The sequence below is a fragment of the Coturnix japonica genome, chromosome 1, assembly GCF_001577835.2.
Source record: "Coturnix japonica isolate 7356 chromosome 1, Coturnix japonica 2.1, whole genome shotgun sequence".
NCBI lineage: Eukaryota > Metazoa > Chordata > Aves > Galliformes > Phasianidae > Coturnix > Coturnix japonica.
This window is the reverse complement of record NC_029516.1, coordinates 8,955,356-8,968,390: the sequence shown is the minus strand read 5'-3', so window position 1 is coordinate 8,968,390 and position 13,035 is coordinate 8,955,356. Positions and strand designations below refer to the sequence as shown.

At 33.1% G+C, this 13,035-nt stretch overlaps 1 protein-coding gene and 1 long non-coding RNA gene across 9 annotated transcripts in view; one reads left to right on the top strand and one right to left on the bottom strand.

Annotated features, from left to right (window-relative positions):
* The window catches only part of PCLO (piccolo presynaptic cytomatrix protein), a 304,964-nt gene that overhangs the window by 21,995 nt on the left and 269,934 nt on the right, over window positions 1–13,035 (bottom strand). For 4 of the 6 annotated variants that reach the window (XM_015879896.2, XM_015879978.2, XM_015879726.2 and 1 more), the window contains one exon: window positions 12,658–12,725. In XM_015879896.2, the coding sequence (XP_015735382.1) occupies window positions 12,658–12,725 (68 nt within the window). Of the gene's footprint in view, window positions 1–12,651; window positions 12,726–13,035 lie in introns of those variants that run through there. The other 2 variants (XM_015880153.2, XM_032442183.1) reach the window with 1 other exon arrangement.
* The window catches only part of LOC107322398, a 33,824-nt gene that overhangs the window by 6,125 nt on the left and 14,664 nt on the right, over window positions 1–13,035 (top strand). For 2 of the 3 annotated variants that reach the window (XR_001558943.2, XR_001558936.2), the window contains exons 2-3: window positions 1,257–1,390; window positions 4,787–4,882. This is a non-coding gene — a long non-coding RNA (uncharacterized LOC107322398). The remainder of the gene's footprint in view (window positions 1–1,256; window positions 1,391–4,786; window positions 4,883–13,035) is intronic. The other variant, XR_001558950.2, reaches the window with a different exon arrangement.

Genomic DNA, 13,035 nt, shown 5'->3' with positions numbered 1-13,035 from the left:
TATCTAATCTCAAAGAAAATAACGCTCCCTTTGGCACCAGTATAACTGCAAAGAATATCTTTGCCTCTAACTAATCATTGATTCTTACTCATCTTAAAACTGAATAAATTGGCACCAGTGCTGAAAAAATTCTCTTCACAGTCCCGCTTACTTTTTTTTTTCCCACAAAATTTCCCTACAATTAACTCCTTCTTTAGTCACAAATGTTTGTACAGTTGCCTAGTGAACTAATTAGCAAATCTTATCCTACTAACTGCATCACTCCCAGTGTCCCACAGAATATTGATTTGGATTTCTCACACAAATAAATTCAGGACATGTTTTGTACCACCATGAAGTATGAAATGAAGTTGAGGGAAGGAAAAAATTAGATTTTTCAATGCCGGAAACACTGTTGGCATATGACAATGTGTTTTATGAAATTTTAATGTTCTGTGATTCTGTGAAACAAGAATAGACTCATAAAATAATTGAGTAAATGGCTACAGTAATTCCTCCGAAAGGGACCTAAAAAGATTATCAAGTCCAACTAGAGGACCTTTACATGGCTAAACATAAGTATATTGTTAAGTGTATTATCCAAACAGCTCTTGAATACTGACATGCTTGGGACATCATCTATCTCTCCAGGAATTCTCTTCCAGTTTTTGACCACATTTGTGGTAAACATTTTTTTTCCTAATAATCAGACTGAACAGCCTCTGGCAAGTATTTTACCTGTCCCATGCATTCTATCCCTGGTCATTAAGTAGAGAAACCACCTCACTCTCTGATTCCCCAACTCAGAAGTTGTGGAGAACAATGAGGACACCACTTTGTCTTTTCCAGACTAGACAACCAAAGTGTCCTTGGAATCTCCTTACAGGACATGCTTACCAGCCCTGTCACCTACATTCTTGTCCTCCTCCAGATGTATGCAAGCACCTTAACATGTTTTTTATACTGTGAAACCCAGAATCACATGCAATGCTCCAGGTGGGGTTGCACCAGTGCTAAATATAGTGGCAGAACAATTGAAGTCTCCTGCCAAACCTCTCATTTACAATAGGGTTAACTTTAAGATTACATCGGCTTGCTCAGACCTTGTCTGTTGAGTTGTGAAAATTTCCAAGAGAGGATTCACAGCACTACTAAGCAACCCTACCCAGTGTTTTAAATAAACTCCGCTGTTTTATTTTGCACTTTATGTTCTGTTCAATTTTCCCTTGCTTCAGTTTATGAGTGTTATTATTATCTTTTTTTTCTGCTTTGTTTAGTTTTGCTACGAGTTGAAGAGACCAGATTCACACATCTTTCTGATTGCACATATATGTCTAAGTTTGTTTTTTATAAAATTGAAATGCTGGAATGGTTCTCAAAGAACTTCTAGTACTGGAAACATATTCTTACGGTAAGCTTAATATGAAGAGTATATAAAAAAATTGTTTCTGTCTTCACAGAAGTGACCAGGTTTGCTCCTGTTTATTTCAACCATTTAAAAAAAAAAAATAGTAATAATAAAAAAAATATTATTTTTTTTTACAAAATCAAAGGAGAAATGCAGGCACCTTTATCCCTTGATTATGTAAAGATGGGGTGTCATTGTATGCTGATAGGCCAGTGAGAGGAGGTCAAAGTTCAAGGATACTTGGGCATTGTTACCATTACCTAGAAAAGTCTATGCAATGAAATCTAGGCTTTTCTCCACTCTTGTTTTCATTTATGGACATTCAGGTTCTTTGTGTGTTGCTCACTTCCCAAGCTTTTAAGCGGGCCTACAGTACATATTATTTGATACAATTTGACTAGTTCCTCCATCAGCTTTGTCCTTCCCATTTTTGTCTCACTTCCTCTGACAGCTTTCAGAGTTCTTTCTCTTCCACCTTAGGAACTATTGAATCCAACTCTGTGGGACTCCTTGTGTTCTTTCTATAAACACTTAACTAAATGGATGTTTGAGACAGGAATTTGCTTGAACTGTTGAGGATATTTCCATGTTTGTACCAAATCATATTTATAAAATTATGTAAAATGCAGTGGTGCACATCGAAGACATAGATCATTAACTTGTTATATAGACCATTGCTTAGTTGTGACAAGCACTAGGGATCTTGGATAAAAGAAGGACAAACTTAATATGTGTAGGTTTTGTATTTTAATTTCATCGATCTGTTTCCAATTTGTTAATTTAGGTTATTTGTTTGTTTGTTTGTTGTTTCCAACTGTGTTTGTTGTTTTTGTAGTGAGGTCAGTAGGAATCTCCATCTCCAATGAGGTATGGAATTTGAATAAAAGCATATATGGTGTCTTTAGGCAACTCAGAACTTCTTATGAGGTTTGCCTTAGGTCAGCAGGGAGGCTCTTATCTGCTAGTGTGTTTTGAGGTTGAGCTTCCTTTATCAAATACAAGGCACCAAATCTTCTGAGAGACAAAACCAATTAAGAGGCAATCAGTATCTCCAGGTACACTGTGAATCATGACAGTAATTTCCCTTCTTTCTAATGAGCTTTGTGTCAATCATTAAATCTGTGGAGTTACTCTGCAGCTGTCTGTGCCATCTTGATGGTGTCTATTTTTATTCCTCCCCATGAGATTTGAAGTTTGGGGAGAAGTTTAGTGTAGGGCTTCCCACAAGAAGAATAAAAAATGAAATGTATTTTATCACTAAACTGATCACTAATCCTGGCAGAATTCCTATTTTCTTCCAGAGGGCAAAGGGGGTGGGATGGAAATCTAACATATTTGCAACATAGAATTTGGAGAACTAAAAGTATTGGGTTATATAAATGCAATGAAACAGAATTAGTATTTTTAACATATTCTTAAGATGCACAATATTGTTCCTTAATTTGGACCTGTGATCTCCTTTTATTTCCATATTTAAGGAAATAAAACCTGATCATTGTTATCATATAATATCTGTTATTTTAAGATGATTATTTTGAATATATCTGAGCAAAACGCTGACCCCAAATTTCTTCCCCGTACAACTTTTCACTTCCTAATTAGAGCCTTTTCTAACAAAAAGCAAATTAAAACTAACTTGTGTTTCTTGTTAGTTCAAGATAATTATGGGATTTAACACTTCAGGTTATAATTACACTTGCTGTTGAGAACAGCAGCCATCTCAGAACAGCAGACCAAGTAAAATTAGCTTCTTCTTTTTTTTTTTTTCCAAATAAAGTTTAAATATGCTTCAAATTTACTTCTTGATGAAGATAGAATAACATTTTACAGTAAATGTTATTTAATGTCTGCTGGAGATAGACTCTGCTGATAAGATTCAGTTGTCTGAATGTTGATATATGTATGTGAGCCAGATGTCAAGGCTCCCTTTAAAGCATGGGGAAAGAAAGTTCTCTTCTAAAATGTGGTTTGCTTTATTTGCAAATATATCTTTCAAACAGAATAGATGAACTGTACCTCCTAAATTGTTATTTCTTTCTGCTAATTGCAAAAGCTTTACCTAAGTGGCTGATCATGCCATAAATCCCATATAAAATTTCCTCATTGCATTATCTAGCTCAGAAGTCCCATCTGTAGAGATATACAAGTTTAGATGGTTTAGTACATCAGACAAACTCTAGATTTTAATTAGAGAATTGGTATAGAAATTGAATGAGTATGAGGCTGAAATAAAACCTTTACTACTCAGAGAAATTCCTAGACTACTTAAAGGAACAGACCAGCATTCACCAATGAAATCAGTAATATTTAAAGTACAGTAAGAAGACTGGTAAATGAATAGAAAACATGAAAAGTCAATGCAAAGCTGAGTGTAATTAATAAAATCCATTGCTTTCCTAAGGGAAATTCAGATTGATTCATAGGGCTCATCTCATTGATGATTTTTCCTATTCACTGCAATCACAGTGGTGTTTATTTTTCAAATTATGAAATCTCATGAAACAAAAGTGATATTTCATTTCAATCTATCCACTTTTTTTTACAAAACCCACCAATACTGATACTAAAAACAACCAGAGAGGCAAAATATTATGGGATATGGATATTTCTTTAAGGCAAGGTGGGTGGTCTGAATACCAACAAGAGTATTTAGCAAAGGATTCCTTCCTTCTGCATAGGCGAAATGCTGAAATGCTGTAGAGCTTAATTAAAGTAAATACAGTACAGTTAATAAGTTTAGTAAGAACCAGAGGAGTTAAATATAATGGTTGGAATAGGTCAAAAGAAATGCTGTGCTAAATAATACAGTAAAAGCTGTGGAGTCTGAGCTCAGGGTTTCTCAGAGGACAATCTTCCCATATTCAGAGATCATTTCAATTCTCAGTCAGCTAACATGCAGTGATCCTAATTTTTCTGCACTTCAGTACTCTTCAGTATTGTCCACAGTACTTGAAAGTTTCTTACTGTGTGATCCTTCTTATGCATATATGAGTCTAATAAAACTTGAATGACTTTTATGAGTATATTCTGATATAAACTGTGACATGATTTAAATCTAGCCCACTATTTGTGTGTGTATGTCACCCTACATATGTCATGATTTCATATACATCTTCCATACTTTGCATTGTTGTGATATTTGCTGTATAACGCAATGAAGTATATGCATACATTAATTCAGATCACATAAAATCAGCAAACTAAGATGAGAACAAATAGAGAACAAATAGAAGGAACTACCAAAATGCTGTTGGACTTACTTCTATGTGATGGGGTTTACTTATTTTCTTCTCAAAAAGTCCTGAGAGATTCTTTATCAGAGATATTCCGTCAGTATGTTTTGGTAGAAGGATGTGAAATGTTCATCACTGTTCACATTTTTCATGTTTTTATTTGCAGAGTGTGGCAGCTGACGCATTTCTCTTTTATTCCATGAGACCCCTTTATATAGGCATGAAGAGGATTTCTCAGAATACAGGTCACAGGATGACAGAGGTATCTGTGTTTTTATATGTGTGTATGCCTTTTATATCTGTAGAATTATTATTGATAGAAAATTGGGATATCAAGTGATTTAAGTGTCAAAGTAAGTCCTTAGGTTTATACTTTGGTGCTTCCCTAATTATATGTTAGCATCTAAACTGGTGCAACAGGAAAAGATCAGTGGTCCAAAGTAGCAAGTTTTGCAGCACCATATTGTATATGGCTGGGAGCTCTTCATTGAAAATGGATTGACTCTGGTCCCTGATACAAATGTTCAATTTCTTCATGTGGTCCAGTTCTGTCCAAAAGTCTAATCAATGGTTATGATTATGACGTACTCAAAGACAGGAGCACATACTATGCTCACCTGGAGCAGATTTCCTACTTAAATTTATCTCAGAGACCTTATTTGGTTCTACCAAAACAATTCTGAAAAGAAAATCAACTCAGTGTCAAATAAGGCAAACTTGAAGAATTTATTTCAAAGCTGTGTCTCTGCTCTGAATCAAAACAATCACACAGATGAAACCTTCATGAACATAACAATGTCAGAAAAGCTATTTTTGGAAATAAAGTAAAGCAGTGAAGTTCCTGCTTTCAGATCATGGTCAGGGCTATATTCCAGAGCGGGGCTATGCTCAGTTTTCTTGGTGGTTTGCAGTGATCCCTGATATTTTTTTCCCTTTAACTTTGCTTGGAGATTTTTCACTCTGTATTTTCACCATGTCTTTTAAGTAAACTCTGAAGGCTTTTAGCATGCCTACAAACAGGTTTAACTCAATGCTAAACAGACTGGAAAGTTAAGGATTTTGAACAATACATAGAATTTAACGGTAGTTTTTTCAGACTACACAAGACTGATTGTCTACCAACAATTCAGACATACTGAATTGATACTGAAGATAGGATATTCATCTGTCTCAAGAGAAACAGAGATGAATAAAGAATCTGTGATAGACTTACATTTATCTACAGATGGATATCTACAGTGCTTCTAAGATGAGCAGAGGAGATACGCAGTAACTCTAAGAAAATATCCAGAAAGACAGCATATTCATTCACTCCTTCAAATCTCACTTTGGATAGATGCCAACAGCATTTATGTAATACATGTTTCAGCTCTATGATATTGCAAATGAGTTGAATGCGATTTAAAAACTTATTTTGAAATGGCAAAAAGTAATAGTTAAGAAGAAAGTATGGAAGGCAAGATGGTCATAGTGTACAGATATGAGCATTTTCTTTGGTTCCCATTGTCCTATAAAATATTGCACAAAATTTTGAGGCTCCTCTCTTAAACATCTAAACATCAGAAATGTATTTATACAAGACTGTCCAATCAGTATTCTTGAGGCAGTAGAGAGTATATTGCAATCTTTATTTTGTAATGGACACTACGTTATAAAAGTCATGTTATTCATTCTAATGTCTCATTGAGAAGCCAAAGAAGAAAATAAAATAAAAATGACTTTTATTGTAAATACTGGGATTATTCAAGTGAGAATAATTTTACAGTTAAATTCACAAAATGTCTCCAAAAAGTCTGACCACTTTTTACTTACTTTATAATCATAGTTTCCTTAATAAGAATTTTCTTCTCATAATTATATCAGGAGCCAGAGAATAATTACTGATTTTGTTGTATGATCCAAGAAAGGAGAAGGAGATTCTTCTTCTATCACATTTGGCAAGCCAAAACTCTTCAAGTCTCAGTATATTAGTATAATTTTGTAAATACGGAGTAGCCACTTTAGTCAGTGGAACACCTAAATGAGATGTTGATAGGGACTGATGAGGAAAGCCTCATAAACTCTGTTTCCCAAACTCTGGCTCCAATTTGAAGTGAAAGATCTCTGTGTGCACAAGTGTTCATAAACTTGGGAAATGCCACCGCTGATGCACAAAAGTATAATGGGTTTTAAAATTACTGGCAACATATAGTCTCTTAATTGTAATAATATGCAGTATAATTCTCAAGCATGTTAGGAAATTTTTCTTCGTGGGAGTATTTGAAGAGAAAGAAAAGTGTATGAAATAAGATACTAAGTCTGGGATTGTGTAGGCTTCACTTTTTCAAACATGATATTGTGTGAAAAGTACCTTTATATAAAAACAGCTTCTTTGCATTATGTCATAACAGGTAGAAAATCCCATAGCCTTAATACCAATGTACAAACAAAGAATTAAAGTGTCTGTACCATACAAAGGTGAAAGCTTCCCTTATCTCTTTTACCTATCATGAAAAAAAAAAAAAAAATAAAAAAAATAAACCCATTAAAATTATCTTATTAGTCAGAAGGGCATAATTTGGGGAGGATGTTTGAATAATTCCACTCAGATATTCAGATCACTGAGAATCCAGTACCTTTCAAGAACATAACAGAGTACTGTTTCTGTAAAGCTAAACACTCAGTAAGACACAACCAAGGAGAATAAATGCTACAGATATGAGATGAGCATCAGGAGGAAACAGAATCCATTGCAGTATGACTCAGTATGAACTGATGGAAGTTACATATGGATATTTTCTAGTAAATCACACAAACTAATTATTGCAGCCAATATGTTACCAGAAAACATGCAAAATTCTAGGCACTACGGCAATGTGAAATGCAAAATATGATGGCAGATGTAAAAATTGGGTGTTTAACTCAGGAGATCTGCAGAAATTTTCAGGTTTTCAAGGCATGAGAATTCAGTCATACTATGTTATTATCACATCCCAATCAGTTAGATTGCAAAGCCAATGAGGTAGTCAAAACATAAAGAAAACTTAAATAATAATAATAATAAAAGATATTTCATTGTATTATATAAAAATAAACCATATATATATATATGGTTTATTTTATGTATGTATACGTATGTATACATACATATGTATACGTATATGTATATATAATGTTATTTCATGATATTGAATAAATGGGTAATACGCGTAAAACTTTCTGAAACAGCAACTTTACTAGAGCACAGAGTACTTTAGACCCTGAATCCTTGTAAACAAATAGTATAGTGCAACCTACTCTGGAAACACAGCATATCACTTTCTACCATGACATTTATCTTAGCCTTCTGTTTGTTTCATTCTCTTCCACTCATAGGCATAGTGGTACCAGAAGAAATAATGCACAAAAGAAAAGAGTATCCTGTAATATCCTGAAGGAGTTTCAAATGCAGGACAAATTGTTAGGAGTTCTTTAGCAGAAATATGAACTTGGAGATCTTCCAGAATAGAAAAATCATTATTCACCTGTTTTTAAAATGGATAATTTTTAATTAACCTATACGTGTCTAAGCCTAATGTCATGGGATGAAATAATGAATCATTATGGTAAGCATATACATCTATATATGAAATAAGGACAAAACATAATGTTGTAATTATAGCTATGATACAATATTCTTTACCATGAGAATCAGAAGAATCTAGTAAGTTTCATCACAGAAAAGATCCATATTAATTATAACACGCTGATTTTCAAAACTTCGATCTTAAAGCAAAACTTACAGTCTAATAATTAGTTTAAACTGTTTATTATATCATAGTATCATGGTCTCATGAGGGTTGGAAGGGACCTTAGAGATCATCGAGTCCAACCCCCAGGATTCGAGCCTCCTGTGTAGCAGAGCGGCACTTCTACCACTTGCACCACAGGGGATTCGAACCCGGGCCCCAGTGTTGCAAAGCGGCATTCCTACCACTGCGCCACCGGGGCACATTAAAATAAATAACAACTAAAGATTAATTTTAGCCTGCCTTATGATTGCACCTGGAAATGCTCTAGCCATCTGCACTCTGAGATAACTGTTTGAACATCAACCTAAAAAAGGGTTTATATTACAAAAACAGATGGGGGAAAAAAATACTTCAGAATGCCAACATAATAATATAACTTATAACATTATCTTCCAGAAGTTCAGTAAATAAATATTTATTGTTCGGAACATTTTGAAACTTTACAAATCTATTCCTTATGCTTGAACCTGGAAATAGGCCTACAAAAGCTTTACTAGAACATTCTGGAATTTTCTTAGCAAGTTTGCACTCAAAGAACCAGTGAAAATGTCAGAAAGTAAGCCTTTGGTCCATGGCAAAAATGAACAGAGAAGTGCTTGGAATTCAGTACGCATATTGGATAGAAATTTAAAGAAAAAGTGAACAACTGAACTCTGTTGGAAGGCATAGGTGAGGAGTTACTCAGTTTCTATAAGAAATTTACTGTTTTATGTCCGGAAGTCTGTAAGCAAGCACAGCATATGACAAGCTTTGCAAGTATTTGTTGACTCCAAATGTGGAATGAGTGGAGGCATGTCATGCTTACTGATGTTTCTTAGAACACATTTTGTATTTTCTAAAAGCATTCATTTCATATGGACCTCTGAAATGCCAAAATGTTATCTTACATGTACACAGAGTCTTCAAAATGAGAAGCTTCAAAATTTACTTATAGCAAAGTATTTCAGTTAAAATGTTATTTGTATCTATACAACTCTTTCTTCCTAGAAATAATTGCAGCTGGAATTATCTTGTAGATAAACACTTTTCTAAATTCAAGAAAATAATTTTCCCTACATATTTCCTAATGTGAAAAATAATTGGTTGGTGGAAAATACCATGTATGATCCTTTGGCTGAGTTGATATGTCGGGTACATAAACCAATCATGATCTAAGACTGAATCAATACATTCATCATCTGCTTTTAATTGTTACTTTCAATCCTTACATGGAACACAGATGTTATTTTGTCTGTAATGTCTGCAATATTACAGAGAAATACCATAAGCACACTTTAAACAAAATGTATTGCACTTTTGAAAATGAATAAAGAAATTGATTTGTGAAGATCACAACATGTACCATAAGATTTACTGAAATTTAAGATGATGTTTCTCATCTTCTTGAGGCAGAATGTCAAGTATAAGGTAGCATGCAACAGTGAATATCATAAAAATAACTAACACAGTATTGAAGAACAAAACTGAATTATTTTATATTCTTAACTAGTATGAAAATACAGAAAATGGCCAGATAATATGTATAGAGAAACGAAGATTATCATAGCAATACTCACAGTTATTTAAATTGACCATTTGGTTGTTTCAGAAAAGGAAGTAGTACTGTTTACTGACATTTGCTTACTTAGTACATTTTCATAAACCATTCCCAACAAAACATTAGCACATTTCTCAGATTGGTAAACAATTAAAAAAAAGAACTTTATTTTTTCCCTGATTTTTCCACTAGCGTACATTGCACTCTGTGAGCTGAGCATTAACTCTGATCCCACAGTATTGATCCAGCTGCCTAAAAAGTAGTTTTCATTGCCACTTGAGAGTCCTACCTTGCCTTGCCTCCTGCTGCCAGTCTTAAACATCTGGCACATGATCCCTGGCACATTTCCAAGCCTGTGTGAATTGCTTGCATGACTAAAATATTTTGAATATCAGTAGATGTGCATGTCTAAGGAATTACATTCATTCGGCACAGAGAGAATTCAGAGAATTCACTTTAAATAGAATAATTTATATGCTACTTTTCATATTTCACTTTTCAATAAGTCATCTATTAAGAGTATTTCAAAATATAAAAATAGTACTAGAATTATAAGTTTTTAAGTATAATGCTAAATTCTTATCTGCAATGAGAATATAAATCAACTCTCATTGCTCTGAGAGCCACTGTTCAATAAAATATGGGAATAAATATTTACTTCTAGTTAACTGTGGAGCTCATCTAGTCTGTAGCGTGGACTCCATATGCTAGAGAAAAGATATCATCTGACTTTTAAGACTTCTAGTTTTTCATTCACTTTTTTTCATTTATGAAAATAATACCAAAATATTCCTATAAGACTGAAATAATTCTTTTAGTTAATATAGAATTCATCTAAATTCTGAATGACGTCCCCAAAATATAATTGTATTTACATGCTGAAACCGAAATGCTTGCCAGCCTTTGGTTTGTTTTATCATTTGAAACTGATCTGTTCCCACACTGTCAACTGGAAGTCAGACACCAAAAACTTGGCTGCCCCTTACCTTCTCCCAATGGGGAGAAACCATGCTTAGTGATGACAATTTTTTTTTTCTTTTTTTCTTTTTTTTTTTAGATTTGTAATTGAAATAACCAAATTAGACTCTTTAATTTAAGGGAACCAGGTGACACCAGGTGACACAATAAGCAAAATTGGGGAATTGAAGCTCTTGAACCATTTGTGGACTTTAAAGATAAGCAAAAGTATGCCTTTGTCTGGAAAAAAACTTCAAGTGAGTGAATGTTACATGCACATCTTTTTGAAACTTTTAAGAGTTGGGTATTTATATCTTCTTTTGGAGTGATACAAACACTATATTAAAACATTTTGTGTTTGTATTTACTGAAGTTTATGATCCAAAACTTGAACCAAGGAGCAATTTGTGCTGAACAAAATGATGAAAAACTAATTGTTTACAATTATCTTTTTGTATTAAACACACTGTAACAAAGTAAACATGGAAAATTCCTGATTTCCCGTTTTCTTCCTACCACCTCTCTTTTCAAAGTAGTTTGTTTTAAAAATATTAATAAGAACCCTTGAATAGACTGAAGTTTGATAAGCAGCCAAATTTGAATTTTTGCATAATAGGTAATGTATTCAAGGATTTAGCAAAATGCATATACACAGAACAGGATTCTTGCTTTGAAAAAGAGAGTTTTACAGTTGTGCCCTCCAAATTCTAGTTTAATTTCTTCAAATCCATGCAAAACTAGATTATTTTTACCTCAAATATAGCAAAAGCAATTATTACCTCCTATAAACAGATTGCAGAAACCTGATAAATAACAATCTTTTTTAAAGTGTGTACTTAAAGTGACTTCAAATTCATAATTCATATTTTATTCAATGAATGAATAAAAAAATGAATTTATGAATTAATTAAAATTCAAGGTAGTGCTGAAATTCATTCAAATGATAAAAATATTATTTTAATAATAAAATGATGCTCACAATAATTAGGCTTTATATTTGAGGTCAGCAGAAGCATATACTTGAAAGAAAATACCTTATGTGTAAAGGGAAATGGAATTTTCTTAACATATTCCTCAATACAAAACACCGAGTCTTAATTTTCATGCAACTGTCTATTATTATACACAATGATCACACTGCACATGTATCTTTTAACAGACATCCTGTCAGGCTCTGTCCAGCTCCAGTACTACAATGGCTCCTTGTTTGGTAAAATCCCATTCATACAAAAAAATAAAAATAAAAAAAATCACTCCTGATTTCCCAATTAGATAAGTGTTTCACTATGATTTAGGTAAGTGCAGTGGTCAAGCTTGATGTTCAACTAATATTTGTATATAATGTTAATGTTTTCTATAGTGAAGAAAATTAATTTCTTCATGAAATATTCTGAAATGCTATCAAAATAGAGCCTGACAGCTACTGGATGTTTTCTACCAACTTAATCGGTATTGAGTCAGCTCCATACTTCATATTTTTTTTAAATTCCAATACTACGAAAAGCAATGAACATTGAAAGACAGATATTCATTGCAATCTATTTAATTACTTTAAATAAACAGGTAAAACAAGCTTCTTATTTAAACTGAATACTCATTACAATGGTGCAATGCACAAAGGGCCTTTAGAATAATTGAAAGAGAGAACCTTAATCTATAATACAAAAAGAGCATAAACTAATCTTTCATAACATAACAATTAAGAGAAATCATCACATTAGTTTTATAAATAGAAGGGAATACCACTGTAGCGTTGTTTGTATTTCTTTTTACCTTCTGCATCAGTTAATCCCGCTCCTGTCTGCTTTATTGGTTCTTGTCCATTCTGGCTCATCTTCCCTCTGTTAAAAAAAAAAAAAAAAAAAAAAAAAGAAAAAAAAGAAAAAAAAAAGAAGAAAAGAAGAAAGATCATAGCTGTCAAACCATGATGAAATGAGATCTAAGCAAATGGTTAGTATACCTAAGCCAAAGAATCTCGGCTCAGCACAAGAATAATTTTATTGAAATGGAATAAATGTATATATATATTTATGTAAGTTCAAGAAAATAGAGAGGACAAGGGCTTTTTTTCTATTGTTATTTATACAAATCACATCACTTTTGTTTTTGTTTTTGTTTTGGAAACAACTGCAATCATGTCTTACTAAACCT